At 36.8% G+C, this 26,157-nt stretch overlaps 1 protein-coding gene across 3 annotated transcripts in view; it reads right to left on the reverse strand.

The window, feature by feature from the left end:
- The window catches only part of CUBN (cubilin), a 233,315-nt gene that overhangs the window by 88,832 nt on the left and 118,326 nt on the right, over positions 1 to 26,157 (reverse strand). For all 3 annotated transcript variants that reach the window (XM_039877480.1, XM_039877479.1, XM_039877481.1), the window contains 8 exons: positions 18,466 to 18,625; positions 16,628 to 16,741; positions 14,779 to 14,889; positions 13,300 to 13,428; positions 12,178 to 12,310; positions 3,464 to 3,669; positions 2,343 to 2,527; positions 413 to 605 (listed from right to left, as the gene is read on the reverse strand). In XM_039877480.1, coding sequence (XP_039733414.1) covers positions 413 to 605; positions 2,343 to 2,527; positions 3,464 to 3,669; positions 12,178 to 12,310; positions 13,300 to 13,428; positions 14,779 to 14,889; positions 16,628 to 16,741; positions 18,466 to 18,625 — 1,231 coding nt within the window. The remainder of the gene's footprint in view (positions 1 to 412; positions 606 to 2,342; positions 2,528 to 3,463; positions 3,670 to 12,177; positions 12,311 to 13,299; positions 13,429 to 14,778; positions 14,890 to 16,627; positions 16,742 to 18,465; positions 18,626 to 26,157) is intronic.

Consider the following 26,157-nt stretch of genomic DNA (forward strand, 5'->3'; position numbering starts at 1 on the left):
AAGGAAAAATTGAAGCATTTCTGAAGGCAAAATTTAAAATAAAAAATAGAGGGAAAGTAGTTACTTCTATTAGTGAATCCTTATGTGTGTGTGTGTGTGTGTGTGTGTGTGTGTGTGGTATTTGCCAAATTTTCAGAGATCTCTAAAGTGACCTCTGGAAATTATAAGTAGAATATCTTATGGACATCAAACCCCTAATTAATATGAAAAACATAATGAGAAACTAGACTTATTTATAAACATACAATTTTTTAAACTTGCATTTATGAAAGTAAAAGAACACCTGAACATATGGAGAAAGTTATTCTTCTTACTCATTTGTATATTTGGCTCCTATTAGGGTAGGACCCTTTGAAATATTGACCTACACATATCAGCCCCTAAAAAGAATCTCCTTTATTACCAAACATACCTGTAGCAATGGTGGGTAAAGGTCCAACAGAGGTATCCATTGCAAACCACTCCAGAAGGAATCCTTTCCCTGAGATTGAAGAGTCAGAAGAAAACTGAAATGTCAAAGAATTTCTAGTGGAGCTAAAAGATGCAGTCTGGGTACCACAGTAAGTCCCAATCAGGCGGGAATGAATGCCAAGCCCATCATAAATCTGCATGTAAAAAAAAAGATGAAAGAACATTGGATGTAGGTAATTATCTCTATTTTCCTTCATTAAAATATAAAAGAATGTCTTATTATAATTTTATCATAATGAATAAATAATATATGAGTAAACATATACCAGTTAAAATAAAAATTGTCATTAAATATATAGGATTGCAATAATTTAATGAGTTTTAAAATTATTTCTATCTTTGTTGCAGAATTATATTAATAAACACTCTATGTGATATAGCTCATTATATGATTTATAATAAAATTTGGGCATGGAAAAGTAGGAACCAGGATAGTTACACAAAAACAGCAGTCATGCTGTTTTTGGAGGAATCAGAAAGAAGGAATCAGAAGAAAGGGAAAAAAACAAGAGGAAAGGTTTGACGAGAGGAAGCAGACAGGTGTCCTAAAGGAGTTCACATGACTCAGAAGTACAGATGCATAGTTTGCAACGGCTCGGCGCCCCTTGAGAGCACTCGATAAATCTTTTTTATTTGGTTCAAAATATTAAATTACCTAGTTAGAGATATATTTTATGATAGTTCCCAAACACATAGCATGGGGCGCATTGTTTTTCTGCACATGTGGATGGATACTATCCAACCACATCTCCTATTTTTCCCATCGTCTTCTCCTAAAATAATTTGGAACAAAGTCATTATAATTGTGATTATAAATTTCTCTACTGATGCTACTATATAAGCTCAGTTTTTCAAACGATGTAATAACTATTTTCACACGTACTGAGCATCTGTCAGGTACTGAGTTCTATGCAAGGCATCGCGAAACGAGCATGAATAGGATGGAATTGCTGCCTTCAAGAATTCTGTGGTGTGCCAGATAATCAAAGTAAAAAAAATAAATAATAAATAATAATAATAATAATAATAATAATAATAATAATCTGATAGTAAAATAGTCAATCTTATAGAAGCTGAGAGTAGAATGGTGGTTGCCAGAGGACGTGGGGAGAGGAGAACAGGGGGATGTTGGTCAAAGGGTACAAACTTCCACTTATGCAAGATGAATAATTCTAGAGATCTAATCTATAGCAGTGTGACTTTTGTGAACAACACTGTATTACATTATATACTTGAAATTTGCTAAGAGGGTAGATCTTAAGTATTCTCACCATGCCAAACACACACACGCATGCACACACACACAAAATGATAACCATGTGAGGTGATGGATATGTTAATTAGCTTGATTATTGTGCTTATTTCACACTGTATATGTATATCAAAACATTAAGTTATAAATCTTCAGTATATACAACATTTATTTGTCAAATATGCCTCAATAAAGCTAGGGGAAAATTCTGATAATGTTTCTGAAATTAATTCAGTAATCAATGTCTGAATAGCGATGATCACCACAATTTTTATATCTTTATTTATTTTTTAAAAATCCTTCGAATTTTAATACTCTAACATGAGAATAAAGAGAATAGTGGGATATAAAATAGAATAAATAATTAAGATATACATACATGCTTATACAAAGCCCAAGAGACAAATTACAATAGTGCTAAAAATATCTTAAACCTTAGATACAAATAAATATAATATCAGAATTACCTTTGTACAGGTAATCTAGAGGGGGTAATTATGATTTAAGGCAGACCATCCCATGTGATTTGCAAATACCTGAATAGACATTAACTTGAATTTATTTTTGCCAATAGCAATTCACCAAAAGTTATAAACAGCGATTGTACTTGGAAACTCACCCTTAATTTGTCATAATAGCAGTTTTGCACTAATTCAATGTCTATCTCCAAGATTCTACCATGGATAACTTGAGAGTCATTCACGTTTACTATCCATTGGTAATCTGAGTTGTGGGGGTAATTTCCAGGCCATAAGGGAGAGGCAACTTTCCCATGAGTTCCCACAATATTGTCATTGCCAAATACTAGGAGGAAAAACAGAGTAGTAAATCAGACCTACTTAGAACAGCTCTTTAATCAAATGAAAGACACAAAGGCAAGGAGCGATGAAAAGGATGGACTTTTAATTGACTATGATTTCTTTTCTGAGCATGGAAAGAAATACTGCTTCCCTTTTGGTTTCTGTGCTATCTATTAATTCATGGAGAAGGGTGATTTTGTGAATGGAATCCCATCTCCTTAGGAGGTTGCATGGAGTGAAAAGAGACAATAACTTCTCATTTGAAAAAAGGTTGGTTCCCAGACCCTAAGGGACTTGGGGACATGGGATAGGGGAGAGGAGGAGTTACCAGCTCCATTTTCTAATTTTGGTTTACCTAATTTACTTTGTCTTACAAAAGAACAAAACATGTTTTTAAAAATTGTGTCAGATAAGAGAAACTGACATTTGGGTGCCACATATACAATAGCTAACTATGGAAAAGTCCAGTTAGAAAATAAAAATATTTAACATTTTATACTATTGGAACACCCTGTTGTGACAATATCTGAGCACTTAAGTCAATCACAAAGTAATACCGAATGTTTTTAATTTGAAGAATATAAAGTTTATGGGTTCAAATGAAACACATTCCATAGAAATATACCAAACCTGAACTATAATACCTTCAAAGACTCTTTAAGACAACATCACACACACACACAACGTTTAATTTAACAATTAGCTAGAAGTAGAGCTTAAGACAAATATTAGAACCCTTGAGCCTTCTCTCTGGCTCTTGATGGGCCATTCGTATACAATTTAGTTTTTCAAACATATAATGAAGTAACTCCACAAAGACCATAAATACAGAACAGTGTAGAGTTCAGGGTTGTTCTTAGAGCATTCCTGAAAACAGTGTTATTCTTTCTAGTTTGTAGGACTCATTTTAGAAGCCATCGCTAAAACAGAACCAACTTACTGATAGTAAATGTGGCCTGGAAGCCGACGCCACTGCCTGAGCCATCGGAGACAAATCTGATCCACAGGGCATGCCCAGCGATGGATGAATAATTGAGGGGGAGGACGTTTCCACAGTATCGTCCCACTAGGTGACCCGTGGTGTTTCCTTCTCGGATCTCCACAAAGTCTCTGCTACAGTCCTGAGAATCCTCCAACTGGAAAGTTCTGATTTGAAACAAAAATAAATGAATAAATAAAAAGGAATATTTAGGGGAATTAAATGGGCAGAATAAACTTAGGGATTATCCTGAACCACATGCTGGGTTAATCTGTTTGTTTTTTTGTTTTTGTTTTTAACTTTCTTTATATTTAATCACAATATTTTTAGGTAACTAACCAATTTCCATCACTCAGATTTGTTAAAATACATAGTCAAGAGATATAAAGACAATGAATACATTCCCTTCAAGTTTTCTTTCTAGGGGGAAAAAAATTGGTCAAGAATACAGAAAAAAATATATATTATGAGTCAGACTATCCTAAGTGCCATTAGAGCTATCAAGAATTTTGGCGTAGGAATTTTGAGGCAGAGGTACCATATCTGATTGTGGGGCTCAGTAATAGTATGGTGGAGAGGTCTTTTCGAGATGGAAACATTAGCTGAATTTAGGTACAGAAATGGTGGGCAGAGAATGTGCGCCAGCAATAGCACGTATGAAGAAAAAGGTGGGGTATATTTAGAAATCTGCAAGAAGTCTAATTTGGTTAGAACTTTGAATACTTATAAGAAGAGGTTAGGAGACATAGCTGGAGCAGTATGATGGGCTAATTTTGGCAGAGCTTAAATGCCAGTCAAAAGCACATACACTTAATTTCTGGAAAAGTAGAAAAAATATGGCTCCTGTAATAACACAGGCTGGTGTTCAAGCATGTCCTATTCAACTCGTATTATATGCTGCAATTATGATGAAATTAGGGAATGGACGGTAGGAAATAATATCTACCTCATATAATGGTCATTAGTAATGTACATAAAGAGTCTGTAACACATAGGTGCTAAATGAATGCTTTCAAAACTTGGCTTTAATGCTTAAAAAACTTAGATATAGTCAAGACAGTATGGTACTAGTGTAAGGGTAGACAGAAGAATGACAGAAAAGAAAATTCAGAGAAAAATCAACAAATATAGAGCCAATACCACCCAATCCACAGTGTCAAGACAATTCAATGGGGAAAAGAAAATTGTTTTAATAAGGAGAACTGCAGTAACTGGATATCTTTATGAGGAGAAGAAAAAGGACCTCAACCCCTGCCTCTCTCCATACACAGATACTAATTTAATATTTCTCATAGATAAAACCATAAAACCTAGAACCATATATATTCCTAGAAGAAAATATAGAAGAATATCTTTATAACCTTGGGATAGGCAAATATTTCTTAGAATGCAAAAGGCACTAAATATAATTAAGAAATTAATAAATCTGACTTCATTAAAAATAAAAAGTAAAAATTTCTTCTCATAAATATATGAATAAAAAATGAATAGGCAGGTCACAGACTTTGGGGTGGGGAAAGGAGAAATCATGGCAAAACATATATCTGACAAAGGACTCAGATCTTGAATATAAAAGGGAATTTCTACAAATAAACAATGAAAAAACAAACAGCTTGAATGTACACTTCAAAAAAAAGATGAGAGAATATGAAAAGTACATTACATCATTAGTCATCAGAGCAATGTAAATTAATATTATAATATTAACTGTAATATCACAATAAGTAATACTGTCACAATAAGATGCTATTTCATACCCATATCAGAATAGCTAAAAAAAAAAAAAAAGAGAGAGAGACTGACAAGATCAAACATTGCTAAGTATGCAGAGCAACTACAAGTCTCATATATTTCTGGTAGGAATGTATATTAATACAACCACTTGGAATAATTATTTGGCAGTTTCTTATAAAAACAGCCAATTAATGCTCCAGAAATTCCACTCCTAGATATTTGCTCAATAGAAATTAAAACACATGCTATGCTAGTATCCTGAATATAACAGAACTCTTGCCACTCAAAACTAAGAAGACAAATAACTCAATTGAAAAATTGCAAAGGAACTGAATAGACATTTCTCCAAAGAAGATATAGGAGTGGCCAGTAAGAACATGAAAAGATATTCATCATCATTAGTTATGAAAGAAATGCAAATCGAAACCACAACGAGCTAGCACTTCATACCCATTAGGATGGCTATTATTAAAATTTGGACAATAACGAGTATTGACAACAATGTGAAGAAACTAGGATTCTTGAGCATTGCTGGTGAAAATACAAAATGGAGCAGCCACTGTGGAAAACAATTTGGCAGTTCCTCAAAAAGTTGAACGTAGTCCACTTCTAGGTATATACACAAAGGGTATAAAACTAAATATACCCAAAGGATATATTTAAAAAATATATAAAGGTATATAACTATATATAAACAAATAAAACTATGTATAACTATATATAACATAAACAAAACTATATATGTAGTTATATCTGTATAACTTGTTTGATAAACAAAACAATATACATAAATACATATACAACTGTATATATAATACCACATTTTATACATACGCACATTCTTTAGAATATTATTCAGCCTTAAAAAAGAATGAAATTCTGATGTTTGTTACTACACAGACCAAATTATGCTAAGTGAAATAAGCTAAGCACAAAAGAGCACAGATCGTATGCTTCTGATTACACGAGACAGCTGGGACTGGGAAATTCGTAAGGACAGAAAGTAGAATAGAAGCTGCCAGGGGCCAGGAGCAGAGGGGCGGGGAGCTGTTATTTCGTGGTTACAGTTCTGATCGGTATGATGGAAAAGTACTGGGAATGGATAGTAGTGATGGTACAGAAAATTGTGAATGCATGTAATGCCACTGAATTGTACACATAAAAATGGGTAAAATCCTGGTTTTTATGTTATGTATATTTCATTATATTAAAAAACTGAGAAATTTTGAGTGGTAAAATTTGGTGATCAGAGCTCCTCTTGAGAATATTATCTTGCAGTAACATGTAATAGTAATGACTGTGGGCAGCAGAAAAATATTTTTTTTGTTTTTTGCAATATTAAATCTAATAGAATGGTTTATCACTCACATGGGGCTATCTATTGGAGATCGTATGTAGGTTTGGACTTCAGAAGAGACTGTGGGGCTGTACTTGGAAATAAACTGTATGCATACAATAATAGCCGAAAGCATGACTAGATTGGGGGTTTAGAAATGGAAAACTGGGGATTAATAAGTAGAGAGAAAGAGAGGTCAGGAATGAGAGCAGAAGCTTAGGGAACACCCATATTTTGAGTATAGTGAAAGGAAGAGGAAACAATAGACACAGGAGTGATCTGAAAAGTAGGATAAAAGCAAATGCAGTGTCATGTCACAGGAGCCAAGGGAAAATTAGGTGAAGAATGAGAAGGTCAAACAAGGCAAAGATCTAAGAGTATGAATAGGCTATAAGATTTGGTTCCTAAAAATAAATCAGTAATCTTTAAAGACACAGTTTCATAGAATCAACTATAGAATTCTTCTTCACATATATTAAAGAGAGTGATTTCCATAAGATGGTGGATTACAACAACAGCAACAAAACAATAACAAGATTGCTATAACATCCAACAACAATCAGAATTTATAAATTCACTTCAATTATTCTTTTTATGTGCCCATTAACATGCATAAGAATGTATCAGTACAGTTAACCACAAATCACAAGTGTCAGAATATATTAAAACTATTAAAAACCATGTTCTCTGACCATTATAGAATAAAATTAGAACATAGCACTAACAAAGAGATAACCAAAAGTTTCCATAATTTGGAAACATAAAACATCTTTCTATATAAACCATGTGTTAAACAAGAAATCATGATGGAAATTAGAATATATTTAGGGCTGAAAGAAAATGAAAACATTATGTATTAAAACTTATGGGGTGTAGTCAAAGCAATATTTAGAGGAAATTTATAGCCTTAAGTGCCTATAGTAGAAAAGAACAAATATTAAGAAAAATGAACTAGGGGGTCTCATCTCAGAAGTGATAAAAACAAAGCAGAAAAAAAATGACAAATAGAAGAAATAAGACAACATTGTAAATGAATAAAATAGAAATGTAGAAAATATTGTAAAGATAAAAAAATCAAAAGCTATATTTTGACAAGACTAATACAGTATAAACCTCTAATAAGACTGATGGAGAATAAAAGAAAGTTTAAATGGGAAATGTTACTAATAACAAGAGGACACATTAAAGACACTAGAAATTCTTAAAATTATAAAGAAGGTTATTAACATTATGCTAATAAATCTGACATCTTAAATATTTTTTTACAAAAATACAATATAATCAGTCAAACAACAACAAAAACAAAAACAAAAAGACACCTAAGAAGACCATTTAATCAATAAAAGTCAGTATTAAAAATTGCCTAGCGACAAAACAAAACAAATACTTGAGTCCAGATTATTTTATAGAGAAACTACCAAAACTTCAATAAATCAATACCTCCTCAATCCTATTCTTATACAAACTGTAACAAAGAATAGAAAAGAAAGGACAGCCTCCAACTTATTTAATGATGTTAGTATAATCTTGAGAGCAAAATCGGTAAAGTTAGTTCAAAGAAAGAAAAAGTTTAAGTCAAATATCTATAAGACTTTTATGGAAAAAAATGTGAAATTTTAGTGAAGGACATAAAAGAAGACAAATAAATGGAGACATACTCCAAGTTTAAGAATACAAAGAGTCAATAAAAATTCTCCCAAAATGAATCTATAAATTCAATGTAATTCCAGTAAAATAAGTAAGATTCCATTTATGCAAAGTGTAAAGCAGAAAGCAATACCAGGTAATGTGAATGGATATACATACTATACATATAGATGTATATATACTATATATGTGTATATATATATAATAAAAATATAAAAACATGCATGGAAGGGACATAAAAATTCAAAATATGGGTAACCTCTGTGACAAGTAGGTAAAGGGATGTGTATGGGAGACTTTTGCTGCCCTATGACATTTTATTTAATTAAAATTAATTTTTAAAGAAAAAAGTAATGTAATAATTTTAAAAAGCTAAAGGAAGTGAGTGCAAACTATTCTTTTTTCAGAAGTAATTAGAGGGAATTTTTGCTGAGAAGAAGGACAAGATAAAGAGAAGAAAGAATCTAGTGAGACTATAAAAAAGAAACTGTTGGGAAGGGAAAAAAAATGTCTCGAGAATGGAAAATGTACTTTTCTACTGTGTATACCTATCAGTCAATGCTCAACATCATGGACGGCGATATTTCACACAATGTTCAGCTCTCCTGGGGCTCTATCTCAGGTAACGGATTAAGATGCTTTGGGTAGGGACAACCAGCTTGGAGGTACTGGCCACCTCAGGCCCCACTGTGGAATCAGAGTATCAGGCACACACACCTCTGAGCATTCACTGCCCACCAGAGCACTGGAGCAAACTAGTCAGCTTTGCTCTACCATCCGCTTCTCAAGCTAGATACTGGCATCAGCGGGTCTCTAGCTGAACTAATGATAAGTGGCTCTCACAATCCTAACAAGGTGGGTTACTACAGTTTAGATATTGTGGATCCACTTTTTGGACATAGTCCTGGCAGCAAGCTCTGACAAGTGAGTAGCAGAAGAAATCAGGAGATCACAAACTATCCATTTATCTTTAGGCCCACTGTCTTCCTTAACGATTTGATTTTTTTGTAACACAAAATTTATACCTACAATCATTTTGGGCCAAGAATTGTTCTGAATCCATCTTTAGGATGGTTGGTGCTTAAATTCAGGCTCGGTTTTATTGCCCATAATAGTATCAGCACTGTGAAATATGCTAAAATTGTCTTCCTCTGCTTATCAGAAGAAAAAGAGAAAGGGAGATAATTTTCATCAGTGGCTGATTTACATAAAATTGCCTCTAAAACCTTTCTACTCAAAGCGCAGCATCACCAAGAACCTGTGTGAAATGGAGAGTCGGGCCCCACCGACTGGCTGAACTAGACTGTGGATTTTAGCAAGATCTCAGGTTTTCAGTATGCACACTAAAGTTTGGTCCAATAGTCCAGAAGATTACTAAGCACAGGTCTTTTCTGTTTTAGGACCAGACTGGTATGATCTAGTAGTGCAAAATGGCAGAAAAGATGTTTTATTAATGATGGTAGTATGATACTATAAGAATCATATTAAACTTTTTTAAAAGCTTACTGTTCCTGGAAGTCTTTGTCTTAGGTTGATACATTTTGGAAGCAAATCCCCCCTCTTTCCAAACACTTTGGCTAAGATCTGTTAGTAAAAATACGACGTGGAACAAGAATAGTACAATCTCTGTTTCTCATTATCTCATTTTGATTCTTGAACCAAGATCAAGCGCTTTAGAAAAGCGCTCTGCAAGCATAAAATATAGTTTTTGCTAATTCCTTTACAAAAAACTCCTTTTTAGTGTTTGTTTCTCCCTCCTCCTTTTCGTTGCAGATTCAACCACAATCTCTCCCATTTCTCTCCCTACTCAATTTCACCACCGTGTCCACCACCCAAACCCTGTGTTTTAGAACTTGACGTGCTCCATATGCTTCCAATCTGCTTCTCACACACCCTAGAGGAGCGTTTCCAAGCACCCATCTGGATCCAGTTTAGACCAGGGCAGAAATAACTCGCAGGCTTTGCTATAGAGCCCTTCTCATCATCCACATAAAGAGGAACATCTTGCATTTGGCAAAATTTATTTTGAAAATAAAACTCAAGCAAGTAACAAAATAATCAAAATTAACTTCGTATGGCTGAGAAAGGAAAAAGTTGAGTCACTAACATTTGTCTTTACAAAAATGAGGATTTTAGTGTCCTTAAAACGGTAAAATGGATGAAACTTGCTTTTTATGTTTATCTCCCATCTTCTAGAAGGAGAGACAATGTTGAATTTAATGGTGAACTGCCACACAAGATACTTTAGAAATGGTAAAATGAGAGAATTTAACACTCATTGAACATCTGGGATGCATCAGCCTTATACTATACATTTTAAATTTGACATCTTTAATCTCAACAGTGGCCCTATATGTATATGATTATCCACTATAGATGAAATTAATCTCTTTAGGTTTTAAATAGTTTCTTGACATTAATTTATTAGTAACTAATTAAGAAATGGGATCGTTTCTGTCTTAAATGTTCCCAGTGCCTGGCCCAGTTCCTGGCAACTGCTGAATGTCAGATTGATCAGCAATACAAATGTGGTAGAGAACAATAGGAAAAAAAAACAAAAAGAAGCCCTTTTATTAGGTAAACAAGAGGCCTACTAAGCCATGTGAAGGACTTTGGACTTTACTATAAGGATAATGACCATGTTTTAGTCATCATTATATTGATCATTACAAAGCATCTAGCATGGCAGTAACATGAACTGACTATGTGCCTAGCACGTAGTAGGGGCTTGATAAATATATGTCGTATAAAGGAATACGTATATATCAGGGAAAAATTATATGTATATATATTTCTTCCCATATGGAACTTTGTGCTTTTAGTAGAGACAAAAGCAAGCAAAAACCTCTTTCGGATGTAGCAACTTAAACTTGCACTGCCTTTCAGGCACTCAGAGGGTACTTTTGTTTTAACACAATGCCACTTGTACCCTGGAGAGGCCCTTTTCTGATTGATGGACTGAAAGAAAGCAACTTGAGATGTCGGAATGCAGTCCACAAATAGGTCTGCTCTCTCATTTTTTAACCCCGTCTTGATGCACTGAATGACATGTCAAGGAGAAGGAGAAGGCTTTTTGGGTATATAGGCTGAGAGTCCTCAAAACAACCCTCTTCTCTCAACAATAAGTAACTTATTCTAGTCCCATCAGAAACAGAATCGGCAATCCCAACCAAAGCCCAACCATATATAATAGAGTGTAATAAACAACTTCTAATATAAAATATCAATTTAAACCCCAAAGTCTTATCATTCAATACTTATGAAGCGTCTATTACCAGCATGTGGCATGCCACAGGTACCTCTCTACTGATGATTAAAAAGTCCCATTTCACTTACCTTGTGCTTTTACCATCTACTTCTGGAAAATACATTATTGCTGTTTAACTTAATCTAAGATGACTCAGAATGTGGTGGAGCCCTATAGTTAATTTCACACCCATAATTCAGATTCAAAAAAACCTTATAGTTCAGTAAGGAATGTGAAAGTGATTTTACAAATCAACCACTGTGTTCCTAAAAAAACTTACCCCGTCATCTTTCTGGTAGGAATGGAAGGAAAGGGCGCCGGGAGGATATGGTATGTAGGCAAGAAAGTTTAACTGAGATGGGATCTCTGCTGGAAGAAAGAGTTACTATTCTCTGGAAGGATCTAAATGTTTCTAATTTTTTAAAAAAAGACAAAATTACTGTTCTCTAAAAATGAACAGTCCACGAGTTAATGCTCAGGCATGCATTTCTGGTAATACCAGGCAGGATTCTAGAACCATTCTCAAGAGAATTTTAATGCTATTTATAGCCCAAACTATGACTAAGATAGAGGAAATTTGGTAACAGACTTCCTAACGTTCCCACCGTATTTTCTAACAGTTGCTTGGACGCATATGTTGTCCTTCCTATTAGTAATAGTGCTTCCTTCCTGCAGATTCACTGAAACAATACACCATAAAAAAGAGTTTACATAAAAGACAGCTGGAGCCGGTTGCCAGGGGAACTGACAATGTTCCAGACACATTCCACATTAGAGGGATAAATTTCCGGGTAGCCGGGGCTGTTGAAGATGCCTTCAGCCATGTGGAAGCTTCCACCACAAGCTGGAAGAAAAGAGAAACAAAGTGAGTGCCAGAGCAAAGATTAAATACAAGACACTGTAAGACAAAGGAGAAAGGGCAGTACAGGATTTGTCGCGGCATCAAAAAATACCCTATTTCCATTTCACATTAAAACAAAAATCTATGTCATATAAAATAAGAAAAAGATTTTGAAAACTGAAAAATAAAAGCCACTGAGTATGGTGCATTAGACGAAATCTCTGTAGATTCTTTTCCAAGAGCCTTTCCTCCCTGTGAACTCTAACTTCACGTATAAAAGACTTGTTTTAATCTTCTCGGTATTTCTGACCAGGATGATTTTCAACCCTGGCCTAGAAGGGAAGGCAGCATTCAAGCCTCTCGCTCTCAGGAGACCGCGAACCCACACACACATCTTCTAGGTTCTTCTAGGTGTTCTATGGCTTTTCAGTGCTGATAATGAGGAAGCTGGCAGCTGACAACCAGCACTCTCCTAGCTAAGAGACCCAGTACCAGGCGGCTCCTCTTTCTGCTTCTACCCACGTGCCACCATCCCTCCAGATCCTGCCTGAGTCCAATTTCGAGGCCAGGGAGACAAGAACAGAGGTTGTCTGTCCATAACAGATGTCATTGAACTTCGTCGATCAGGGGCTGCTTCAACGGACTTGTCATGGAGGAGAACACCAACACACTGCCAGCAAGTCATCCAAGATCATTCCAACCAATTCTTTCCATTTCCAGAGTTCACTATTAGCAGCATTAGTTACAACAGCCAAGGTAGGGACACACGCTAAGTGTCCATGGGCAGATGAATGGATAGAGACAACGTGACACAGAGTTCACTAGTGCTGGAATTTACAAGTACATGAACCTAATTTGGAAGAAGGTAAGGCTAGTCTCAGAGGCGATCTTAGGAAACTAGCTTCCAACTCTAAAAGATTCCCAAATAGCATACCAAGGATTCTGAGCGCGTTCCTCTTAACCTAGCAGTGCCATTTGCTAACATGTCTTACCTGAGGATGACGCGGCATACGTAGCGTGGAAACCATCGGAATTCACTCCAGAATCAGAGACGAACCTCAGTGTCAGAGCATCGCTAAAAGAGGTGATGGGATGAGGCATGGTGGTGCCACAGTAGCGGCCTAAAGAATGAAAATAATGATGAGGAGAATGAACGGTGACGTGGCATCAGCCACTGCTCTAGTCAGCACGTACCACAAGCGATCAATGCAAACAAGAAATCGCTATTAAGAGAAACATTTAAATCAGGGTCAGTGTTTGAAACAATGCCTGAGGATTTAAAATAAACTACAAATACAAGCACAGGAGAGATGATTTATAAACATGATGAAGAACATTAGGAGGAGATAAGAAAAATGTAGATGACCTGGGTCCAAATATAACTAATGCTAAAATCTCTAGCACAGTAGGAACCTGCACAAATAAATGCACTAATACTTAAAAGCAAAATTTTATAGCAGATACCTGGATTCAACTCCTAGCTCTTCTATTTCCTAGCTACGTGACCTGGGCCAGTTACTTAAGTACTCTGTGCCTCAGTTTCCTCACTCGAGAAGAGAGAATATTGTTAACTATGAAAGCTATATCATAAGAGTGTGAGTATTAACTGAGTTACTGTAAGTTCTTACACTAGGATTCAGTGTAAGGTGAGTTCTATATACATGTCTGCTAAATAATACGTCCTCATCCGTGGTCAAATGCTTACAGGTGAAAATCACAAGCAATACAGCCAGAAGTGCGCACAGGGCAGAGTAGTCACTGAGCTCCCACTCCCACCGCAGGCGCTGACCTGTGAGTAAAGTGATGAGCAGAATGAAGTCCCTCTTCTGAGGGAGTTGGTCTTCCAGCACAGGAAGAGACGCCCAAATATAAGCTTCTCATGGCGAAAGTTTAAATAACCTGAGATTATTTTGCTTGAGGACAGTTCAGAAACTAGATAGCAGCAATGTTTAGTCTTACTAGGATGTCTTACAAATCAAAATCCAGAGTATTTATATTTATATATATATATATATATATATATACACACACACACACATACATATATATAAATTTATGAATATATATATATATTCATATACATATATATTTTTTGCTTTCACTGAGGACAAAACCAGAAAAAAATGCTCAATTTGAATATAAGAGCTGTGGTCAAATAGTAATAAGAAATTTCTTACAGAATGCTATGGAAAGCTGGGGTAGATTTTATTTCACTGCTATCTAAAGCGGTTACAACTTTTAAATTAAAAACAAACAAACTATTCACGTCCTTGCATATGAACAAACTGAGTTTCTTGAATCTCACATTACATCCTGCTTTCTTACCCCCTAATATTCTTTATTTGGCTTATGCTGTGCTTTGTGATTATTGGAAACATTCTAACCTTGAATGACAGCATACGCATATGTATGAATATAAATGAAACACAGCCAAGGCCACAGATGTGACTGAGTGAATGCCGCCGCAGTACCTCGGAGGGGCGCGTCGTCGTAACGGCCGTCCAAAATTTCTAGGAAGTCTCGCGTACACGTTGTGCTCCTTTCAAGTCCAAAGTGGGTAAAGGAGAGGGTTATGTGATTGACTGTAAGAAAAGAGAGAATGCTATTTGACAAAATACTGGCAAGTAAAACACACTGGGAGAGAAATTTTACCTCTGATGATTTCATCTGTGGGTTCTCTAGCATGGAAGAAATGAATTTGGTAGATTTGCACAGGGTTTGAGTGGCTGAGGAGGGAAAGAGACAACCGATCTGCTAAAAGGTTACCTTTGAAGAGTAACAACATTGAAGGTTTTGAAAATGCAGGTAGAATCTGAATGCCAGTAAAGAAGTGGACTCCTGCAGAGGTTTACTATGTGGCGTAGAGGGAACAGCTTGTTGGAATATAGAGTTCTCACACATTTTTATATCAGCCATTGCTGTGTTCTTCTAAGTATTTCTCCCAATAGAATAGTTTCCTTAAATCCTGATTCTTATTGGTGCTCGTGAATGAGACACGCTCTTTCTCCTGGCACACACATCCTAGCGCTGTCGGTTTTACTCTAAGGCCAGAGCCAGGGCCCTGAAGGTTCAAGGTCATTTATAAAGAAAGCTTTGAATTACTTGCAGAACAGCAAGTGCTTGGGTACATTTTCCATTTGTTGTTCTTCCTGTTGCTGTCTTTGAACCAGTGAGATCTTTCATCTAAAAGCTTTACAACTCATTAGAAATTATCCTTGGGTGCAGAACTGCTCAGCTCAAAGCAGGAGGCCTCTTTATCTAAGGCTTGGTTTCTGGCAGGCTGGCTGCTTTCTTTAGGGTTCCATGCTCTCCAGCTGCCATCAGCTAAGGATTATATCGCCAACCTCCAAACTGTAGGCCTGTCAGTAAAGATACCTTTTTGTTAACTCTTAACATTGCTAAGAAGAGTGTTAGAGAATATTTAAGCCAAACTCTTCATTTTTTAGATTAGTTAATGGGGCTTCAATAGCTTAAGTGACTTGACTATTATCACACAGGTCATTAATTATAGAGTGGAGTCAAGAACTTAATGCCTTTCCCACATTATGTCTGAAATCATAAATTTTTCCTGAAAAATTCAGAGAAGGGTAGGGCTCATCTGAACAAGATTCATGATGGCCCCAGGATCATCCTTTTTGAGGTCACTTTGCTTGAGCCTTTAAGGGTCTCCTCATTTTCTTTGTCTGTAAAATGTGGACAGTAAACTTTACCACCAAGACTATTACTGGGTCAGAAAACAAGACTCTAGGATTCCAAAAAATAAAAATAAAAAAAAACATAAACACTAAATGTTTCTTCTAGGCCTGTGTTAAAATTTTTTTTTTTTCAATACATGCATTGCAGGAGAGACCAGGTTTTATAATTAGCTTCCACTTTGACTAAAGATTAATACGCTCACAGTACTGTATTCTCAAACTATGAGTTATTAATTTTCTAATCTATGGTCCTTATTCTTTATTTGTTTAGCAACTGTCTTGCACGTCTACTGCACTCAAGGCACACATGTCAAAACTATTTTTGATTATCCTCAACTTCACATGCCTGTCAATATAGCAAGGTTATAGGGTGTGTTTTTTTTCCCCCGTATGCTACGCCTTGACACTTAAAACAAATTTTCAATTAAGAATAAAAAGTAAAAATTACTTTCCTATCAGATTAGGAAATGCTTGTTTTCGTGCATATCAGGAGTTGGGACTTTCAAAAAAGAAAGAGGAAGGCTGTCAATTGTTAGGAGCAAGGAGATAAGGCCATTAGTCACAGGCGGGCTTTCCCACAGACACCATCCACCCTGGATTCTTTTTCATTTTTTTTGTTACTTACAAGGACGTTGAGCTTGAATAATCCAGCTGCAGTTCTGATTGTCTGGATACTTGGCAGGAAACAATGGAGAGGATATTGTATCAAACGAGTTGGTGAGGATGTAGCCTCCACAGGCTGAGGACACACAAACACACGCACATGTCATATATTTTTGATTTCTACTGATTGTGCAAGACAATTATTTGATGAATGAAAACATAGTTGATTTTTCCTTGTTTTTGAAATCCATACCAAGGAAGTACTCCACTAAGGAAGCTGCACACAAACCATAAGAAAATGGGAACACACTGTACATTTATAACAATATTTTTTAATTATAGGAAGTGGGGAATGATGCAGAACAACAGGTTAAATGGCTACGAATTGCTTGAATCACTCAAACAAAACTATGGCAATGATTCACTCACTCTGCCTACTCATAAATTATAAGTATAGAAATAATCTCTTTTATAGACTTCTTTTTCTAGGAAAATCAATATGCAATTGAACAAGATTGCACAAGCAAAGCTATGGATGATCGGAGACGTGCAAAGCTCTATGGGAGTGCAGGAGAGGAAGAGTTTGTTGCCAGTGAGAGGGTGAGAAGCGTCTCCCAGAGGAGACAGTGGCCGCAGGAGGACTTGGGGGTGCAGAAGGGTAGTGCAGGGGGAAGGCAGCCTAAGCAAAAACACAGAGGAGGTTAAGAACTGCATCTACACAGACTTGGCTGAAGCATGGAACACTTGGGGTTATTAGAGGTGATGCTGGAAGCAAGATCAGTGCAGGTTCCTGGGCCCTCGCGTGACATCTAGAGGAGCTCGGGATCCATTCCCGAGGCAGTGCGGTGCCAGGACAGGTGTTGGTGCTCTCAGTGGCATGATCAGAGCAGGGCTTTTGTGAGTTGACCTTGAAGGAAGATGGAGAAAGTGTGAGTTCAAGAGAAGATCTATGAGGACTTTTTTTTTTTTTACTCTGAAGCAAAGCATAAGTGATAAATTAAATGAAAAAAAAAATGTGTTCAGAAACTATTCTTTCTTTGAAATCGCAGAGTGACTTATGCAGCCTGTCTTGCTCCAAAGTATACAGTGCATCTTTGAGAGACCTTGATCCAGAAGCTATCTTTAGCCAGGGCTCTTTACTGTAGAATACAAGCAAGGGCCCTAAAACAGACCAAATAATTAAACGGACTAAACTAATTTGAAATGACAAGGATCATCTGACTAAAAATCAGAAGCATGTTGAAGCCACCTAACAATCCCTCCAGTGCTGGGCTCCATCTCTGACAGTAGGGTAAAGGTTAATCGGATAAAAGGCAATGGGTGAAAAGGTCTACTAACAAGAACTGAAAAGTGGTGGTTTAAGAAAATAATGGAAAACAACATTAATTCTTCAGGTGGACAATGGCAGGATCCAGAAATGAGGACAATCACTACCTCAAGGGTTAGAATCTGACCCTATATTACAAGCAAGCCTTGTTATTTCTAGTGGTGTGTCTCCTTCTAGCATAAACCTTGGATAAATGCTAGGTAATTTATCTATGGATAATGAAGTTGGATAGACACCTCTTTATCATATCTCTAGTATTAAAGCTACTTTAAGTATTATTTTGAAAGCTTGTTTGAGAGCTACAGAGATCCGAAGGAAGTCAGCACCATCTGAGTTAGACAACAGTAAGTTGAAAGGATCAACAATTGGAATAATTGCAAATCATAGTTCCTTAGTTCTATCTAAATTGTTGCATGTTAAGTACAAAGCTGGGATCAATTTCTAAGGGCCGGTCTCATTATATTACAGCACCAAGAGGGGCACCTACGAGCAGGCAGACGACCTGTGCCTCAGAGAGACCACATGGTACCTGCCTTGCCTGAAGTGAGCACGGAAGCCCCTGCTCTGACTGGAAGGGCCAGACCGGAATCGCAGAAAGAGGCTGTTTCCTGAGGAGGTGATGGGGTTAGTCAGCTGCTGCCTTCCGCACATAGTGGCCAGGTGGGTAGTTAAAGAGTTTAAACCATCAAACACCTACGAAGAAAGACAACAGGGAAAATAATGGTTCTGAATTTCGTACTTACGTCTACAAGGCCCTTGTTCCATGGACCATCTGAACATCAGTGAAGTAGTGGAAACATACATGTGCTGGATCTAGTGCTTAGTTTTGTTGTCATGTCACACAGTTCCATGGGAGTGTCTGAGTCTTTGGCCGTTTCTAGGGACACTCTAGAGATTTCAGTAGGAGCATCTCTGCCAGAACCATTATGAGATCTCTGGAAGTCCTTATACCATGGCTGTCACAGCCTCTCTTCCTCCCCTGCCATGACTCAAGTGCAGTCACGTCATGAGCCATACCCACAATAGGTGCTGAAAATGTTTGATGCAAGGATGAATACAGGAGCAAATCGATGAAAAATAGTGAAACCCATTTTCGGAAACCCAACATTTGCTAGTACTCTTTGTTCTTCACAAAGTCGTGGTCAAGAAGAAAGAGAAGCAGTACATTCATTCAAGTGATATAATGATATGACTCAGGTGTAGAAAATTACCCGTAAATTAAGAAAATATACTGGGCTTTTTGTCTTTCCAGTGCTATGTCCCATACTTGACAACAGAATAGAGCTTACGTTACTTGCACCCGAAATTGCTGTATTGGTTTGGGAAACTGAAGCTCGTTCATTTCCTTGGAATGCTGTGTGTCCACTGTGAGTTTTTTAATGCTCTTGTTTGTAAACCAGGGGCAAATGAACTCTTTCTCTTCGGGCGATAATAATAAAAGCAACCATTCATTAAGTGCTTACAAAGTGCCAGGAACTCGACTCAGGCCTTCATGTTCAGTATCTCATTTTCTCCTCACAAGAATTCCTCCATTTTTAATAAGAGGACAACTGATGCATAAAGAGCCTAAGGAATGTGGCTGAGTCATACAATTCCTAAGAGTGAGCAGGTCATGTTGAACCAGACAGCTAGATCTAGAGTACAGAATCGAAATCCTCATTTTGTCCAATGCAAAATATCAATTCAATAGAGTAGATGACTCCATTGGCCAACCACAAGAGGGGGATTAAAATATGAAATTAAAATATGGCTGTTTCATTCAAAATAAATTGTCATTTATATATAATAAGAAAGTCTTGGGAAAAAATGAAAGGTTTAGAGATTTCATACAAACAAGATACATACCAATGACTTTAAATATCTGGTGATGACTATAATCAGTGATCTTTTTAGCACATAAGTATGATCGGGAGGCTATTCTCAGTTAAATTTACACAAGTACATGAATCAAACATTAATAGAATTTTTAACTCATGATGGAGCTAAACATTTTACAATAATTAATTTTAAATAAATGTAGTTCTGAGCAGCAATTATTGTTTCTTTTTCTTTTTTCTCACTTAATGTTCAAATCCTGCATGTCCAATAAATAAAACCATTAAAACTGATTTTTATTTAATCTTTAAAGATGGATTCAAAACTAAATTACATTTTCTTAACTAATTCAGAATATAGTTCCCAATCTAGTATGACTGCTTCTTTTGAACATGTTGGACACCTTAACAGTAGCTGAAATACCATATAAATCATCACTACAAAACTCTTACTACATCTACACATTAACCTGTTCTCAAATAGTATCATCATTGGTTTAATTCAAGACTTTAACATCTCTATATTTGGTTTTCTACTTTCCTAAGGTTATACCCATAACAACTGAGGATGTCAGTAATATTATGTTAATACTATCTTGTTTTAGAGAATACTTTCTAGAACATCCAAAGTTACAAGGTCTGGGCAATATATCAATTGATTCTTAGTCAAGACTACTTGCACAAGACTACTTGCTTCTTTTAAGATGATTTGTTTGTTTACAGGAGCATCTTAAACTCTAGGGGAATACTGGGGTTCTATGAAGTTATAGACACCCCCACCAGCAGCAGCAGCAACAACAACAACAACAACAGTGCCCTCATTCAAAGGATTTTTATAAGTCCATGAACGCACAAAGGCAAGGCTCTTCTAAGTCTCCTTTATTTCTTCCTAATTCAGAGGTCTAGCGAGTAAATAGATAACATTGTCCCTTACTTTTCTAAGTCCTCCTTTTCTCTTGTAATGGTTGCAATGTTTGTAAGGAAAAAAAAATTAAGGTAGAAAGTTAAGGCTAGAAACTTCACAAAGTCACATGAATGAGCCACTACCCTGGGGATCCTTGGAGAGGAGCACATTTTCCAGCGAGTCTACATGTTTCCCAGCTCTCAAGCCCCCAAAGAGGAATTACAGGACTTTGTCTGAAATTCATATGGCTGAAGCATTGCTCTACAAGGAATGGACCCAAAGTTGAAGGTTTCCAAATGTTCCTGAATGACAAGGGCATCCCAATGGCACCTTAAATTTAATTAACAATCGTACAAGCACTACCACAAACATCTTAACTTCGTCCTCGACACCATGTGATTTTTTTTTAATGAAGAAAGTAAGACGAGTGTGCTAGCTATTAAAGTATTATCTCTTCCAATGGAAGCTAGTGACAACAGAAGCTAATAATCCAAGATCATACAGCTAGTGAGCAGCAGAGTTGAGAACTTAATTATTCTCTCTCCAAATTCTACATTGTACATGTTATTTTTCTTTAAAATGCTTGTGAGAGTTATTAAGTTATATACCTAATTGTTATTGCATGAAAGTATAACACCTCAGGTTATTAAAGAGACAGTTGATTTTTTTTTCAGTAATTCAGAACAGCAATTCTTTTGTTTGAGAGTGTTCTTAACACTCTCAATTTAAGTTTTAATTTTAAAAGTATATGAAAAAAATTGTAAGGAAAACATGATAAACCTTGCTCCCCATTTATTTAAAATTCAAAAGTCATGAAAATCATCAATATGTATTTTCCCTTACTTCCATTAAGTGCCCAAGGCAGAGCTAGCAAATTATATTAGTATTGGCTATACATATAACATATTTATATAACCTATAGATATATAATTTTCATTTAACTCCATTGCTGAGAGTTTTCTAGGCCTGGGAATTAATTTTCTGATCTGATGCTAGTAAAATAAAATTTTGAAGTTGAATCCACAAAAGAAAAAGTGGCTCCTATCCTGGGGAGTTACAGCTGCAGAGATTGCCAAGACGGGCAGATCAGTTAAGTGGTCATCTAATTTCTACAAAAAGTTGGTATCTTTAGAAAATATCCAGAGTTTTGTAAAAATTCCAGATGCTAGCATACACAAAATACCAAACGTTAATTTTATCATATAAAAATAGGAGACTTTTTAAAAGAACAGAACTTGCCACATAACAGACGATAAATGTTTGACATACAAAATAAATGAAGAACATATATGAGTATATGGCCTCTCAGAACAGAGGACTAGAATTGAGGAAATTCAAGAGTTAAAAAAAAACTGTCCTCTCTCTCATGGATTGCCGCACGTAAGTGCATAGCGGTCACAACAGTGGGTAAAAGAGGTTATTCATAGCAGGAAAAGTTCAACTAGGGCTGCTTTCTGGGCAAGCTTTCTACATCTGGGCCCAAAGGGCAATGCAGGAGGCATCCAATCACAGGGCACAGGCCAGGCCACACACACAGCTCCCAGGTGCCTTCTCACTGGCTGTACCAGCCTTTCAACAGCTGTGAGAGGGCATGGAAGGCGGGAGGAGGATAGAGGACATCAGACCCATCCCCAAGGCCCAGAGTATTCAGAACACATGACATATTACTGTGTTCTGGGGGGCTCTCCATATCCTAAGCTTTAGCCAGAAGTTAGGACTGAGCCAAACATTTATGAATTTTAATACTTGATGTGTTAATATCTTAAAGAGATGTGGGTAAACATCAACTCTTTTTCAAAGTCCACACGTGTCATCCCCACGTGACATGAGGAGGAAAATCATTTGGGAGAGAGACTAGCCTCTCTTTCTGATGATATTTAAAGAGGCCTATGAAGCTGGTGCCGGAATTCCCTTTAGAGAGAAAAACAGTCTTTATTTAGCAAAACACCTTCACAGGTTCTCAGAGAATGACTGTGGAAGGAGAGATGTTATTTTATGTTATTGTGGACAAGTTTCTCTCCTCCCTATCCCTTTGGCTTACTAATTTGTAAAATGGGATTGGCATGAATACATAGCTCATAGTGTTCATCAGAATTAAATGCATTAAAAGATGTAAAGTACTTAGGATAGTTCCTGGCACATACTAAGCACTTAATAGGTATTAGCCTCTAGTATTAAAGAAAGACAGAGGGATAGCTAAATTGATATTTAAGAAATGAATAAAGCTTTGGAAGGAGGAAACTAGAGAGCTGTAGAGGCAAAAACAAAAAGATGTCCAAAGGGTGGGGTTTTCCAGAAATATAAGAAGAGGCGGGAACCTGAGTAGAGCATGTGATCCATGAAAATTACCCAACTGGGACTGTGGGGGTGGCAACTTCTGACCTGGCTCCAGTGATTTTTGTCTTGTGTAATCTCCTCCTCCGGAGTGTGGAGTGGACCTAACGACTTGTTTCTGATAAACAGATTACAGCCAAAGTGGTAAGATGTCCCTTCCATGGTTAGGTTGTGGCAGATGGCCTCCTCCATCCTGCTGGCACTCTTCCTTCGCTGGCACTCTCCCTTGCGTCCCTCATTGCTCGCTCTGCACTGCTTGCTCTGTGTTACGAGACACTCCGTAGAGAGGCCTGCGTGGCGAGGAACTAAGGGAGGCCTCTAGCCAACAGTCTGCAAGGAACTGAATCCTGCCACCAGCCACGTGAGTGAGCCGGGAAAGACGCAGTTGAGGCACGCCTGGATTCCTGACACGGAAACTATAAACACTGTTGTTTTAAGGCATTAAGTTTGGGGATAATTTGTTATGTAGCAATAGGTAACTAAGACAGGGGGAGTGAAATAAGAGGTTGAAGAAAAAATGAACAATGGATTTTTAAGGACAAGAAAGTATAGTATCACATTTTAATTCAATTGCCATGGTGCTATTTGCAGTAATCACCTGTCAGTGCCTAAATTATTTAGTCAAAGTTTACTACACAAAAGAGCCTCAAGTGTGTGGTATTTTGGAGAAATAAAGAAAAGAAGTCTAAATTCCAACTGTCTCTTAACAAGGGAATAACTTAGGCTTCCTTCAGTACAGTCTGACACAGTCGATCACTCCAGGTGAGGAAGAGGACTCGCAGAGGTCTGGGAAACCCATCGCCCTTGATAAGGAATTCAAGGAATTCTTGTGTGGAGAAGTGAGGGGAGGGAATGGAGGTGGTCACCCAGACGTCCATTACTTGCCACTGTTAAAATTTCATTGATACAGAGAACAAACTGATGGCTACCAGAGGGGAGGAGGGTAAGGGGGTGGGTGAAAAAGGTGAAGGATAATAAGAGGTACAAATCTTCAGTTATAAAATAAATAAGTTGCACTGATGTCATGGACATCATAGAGAATAAAGTCAATAATATCATAATAACTTTGTACGGTGACAGATGGTTACCAGACTTACCGCAGTTATATGATAAGGTACAAAATGTAAAATCACTATGTTGTATAACTTGAACTAATATAATATTGTATGTCAACTATACCTTAATAAAAAAAATAGCCATGGGACTTGTAAACCCAAGCGGTTTCCTCCGGGATGGGGGCAGATGGTATCAGAGCCCATCTCTTTAGCAATTCATTTCTTTTTGGGAAAAAAAGAAAAGAACTTGAAGCCAATGTGTCAAAATATTAAGATTTGGCAAGTCTGGACAGTGGGATATTTTTGTTCATATATACTTTATACGCATTATGTAGGTTACATTGAAAATATTTTATAATAGAGTTTTCAATAAAGAAAGAAGAATCTATATAAAGGAAGTTTTAGGAAATGTAGAAGAAGATTCACATATAAATATGCTCTTCATAGTATTATTAGAATAAGAAAAAAATGCAGAGTTATCTAAGTGGTCAATAATAAACTAATGGTTAACTGAACTCTGGTATGTCCATATGGTTGATTATATAGCCATAAAGAAATTACTTTTAAGAAGAAATATATTAAATAATGCTAAGGAGAAAATGCAGGATACAAAATGATATGCAGTATTACCTTAACTATCTATGTTTATGTGTGAGTAAGTATACACGTGTGTGTTTGCATATATATATATGTTTGTGTAGGAAATAAGCCAAACTTTTAATAGTTTGTCTCTGTATTCCAACATTATGGATGGCATTAATTACTCACTTCTTTTTTTTCTGTACTTTAAAATTTTAATATGAGGAACACATAAAATTTTTAAATGACATATATATTTAAAATATTTAAGCATTTAACCAGTCAGACATGTAAGTGATCACGTACAGAGACATGACAATACACTAGTCATATAATAGTACTGTAGTAGCTAAGCCAGATGGATATTAATACCACTTAATCTAGCCTTTTGCTGCCAGGAACGCATCAAATTAAATGGATACGCATCTGTTTTATGATCTCCAAGATGTTTATTAGCTGGCCAGTACCTACAAGTGTACCAGCCATCCCTGGAAATTCCAGGCTCATCTATCCAATGGCATTCCAGAGCTCATGGCTTGTACTGTCCCATATATCTGAACCTTGAAGGCAAACATCTTAAACCAAAGTCATTTCCCCCGGCCCTCACCCCTCCTTCACCTTCATTTCTTGCCTCAGTAAGTGCCAGAAGCATATACCCAATTGTTAAGCCATTTTAGATCTCTCTCTATCCCCTCACTCCAAAGGATCTTTGTGTCCCGTCAATTCTCTCTCTGACGTGTTTCTTGGATCCCTTCCCGTCACCTCCCCGCAGGGCCTCCTCTTGGTGTCTTGATTTGGGACCCTGTCACGTCTTGCCTAAGTCACCACAGCAGCCTGAAATTCTCCCTGCCTAAATTTGTGCCCTTCAATTCAATCTCCAAACAACCGCCAGCATGCAGTGTGCTCCCCCTAAAATGTAAAAGCCAGTACAAAAGGAAAGCTGAGTGTCCCAATACTTTTAAAAATTGCACTAAATCAAGATAAGCAATCGTTGACGCTTTGCTTGAGAACTAAAGAGCAGGGCCTGACACGATGCAGTGCACAGTGCTCCTGCCCGCATCCTCCTCCTCTACGATCAAAGCCCTGGTGACGGAGTGCCTCGTGATGACCTTACTAAAACCGTCACTGCTTGCAGCCTGAAGCACATGACTGAGGGGTAAAAATGAACATCAGCTTCCTCAGTAATGTTTGCATTTTCACTTCTAGAAACTGAAATATATTTCTTCAGATTGCTGGAGAGGAGGTGGGCGGGGGGATATTTCTTCTGAATCTCCTGTCTTCTGGTTTTACTGACTTTCATCTTGCTCAGGGAGAAAATAAGCCAACTAAGTGTGTGGGTTAAAATTTTTACAAACTGGAGTAAGAAGAAACTATTTTAATTCAAAAGTAAAACACACAAAGTATTTTATAGTCCCCAAAGTACGACGATGCTTGCCCTTAGCTTCAGTTAACGTTTCCGTGCGAACAAATTATGATGTATATAAATATGCTTTTATTTTCATTTTCTGCACTATTACTTTCTTCTTCTTAATTCATTTA

This window comes from Pteropus medius, unplaced genomic scaffold (assembly GCF_902729225.1).
Source record: "Pteropus medius unplaced genomic scaffold, Ma_sr-lr_union100, whole genome shotgun sequence".
NCBI classification, from domain to species: Eukaryota; Metazoa; Chordata; class Mammalia; order Chiroptera; family Pteropodidae; genus Pteropus; species Pteropus medius.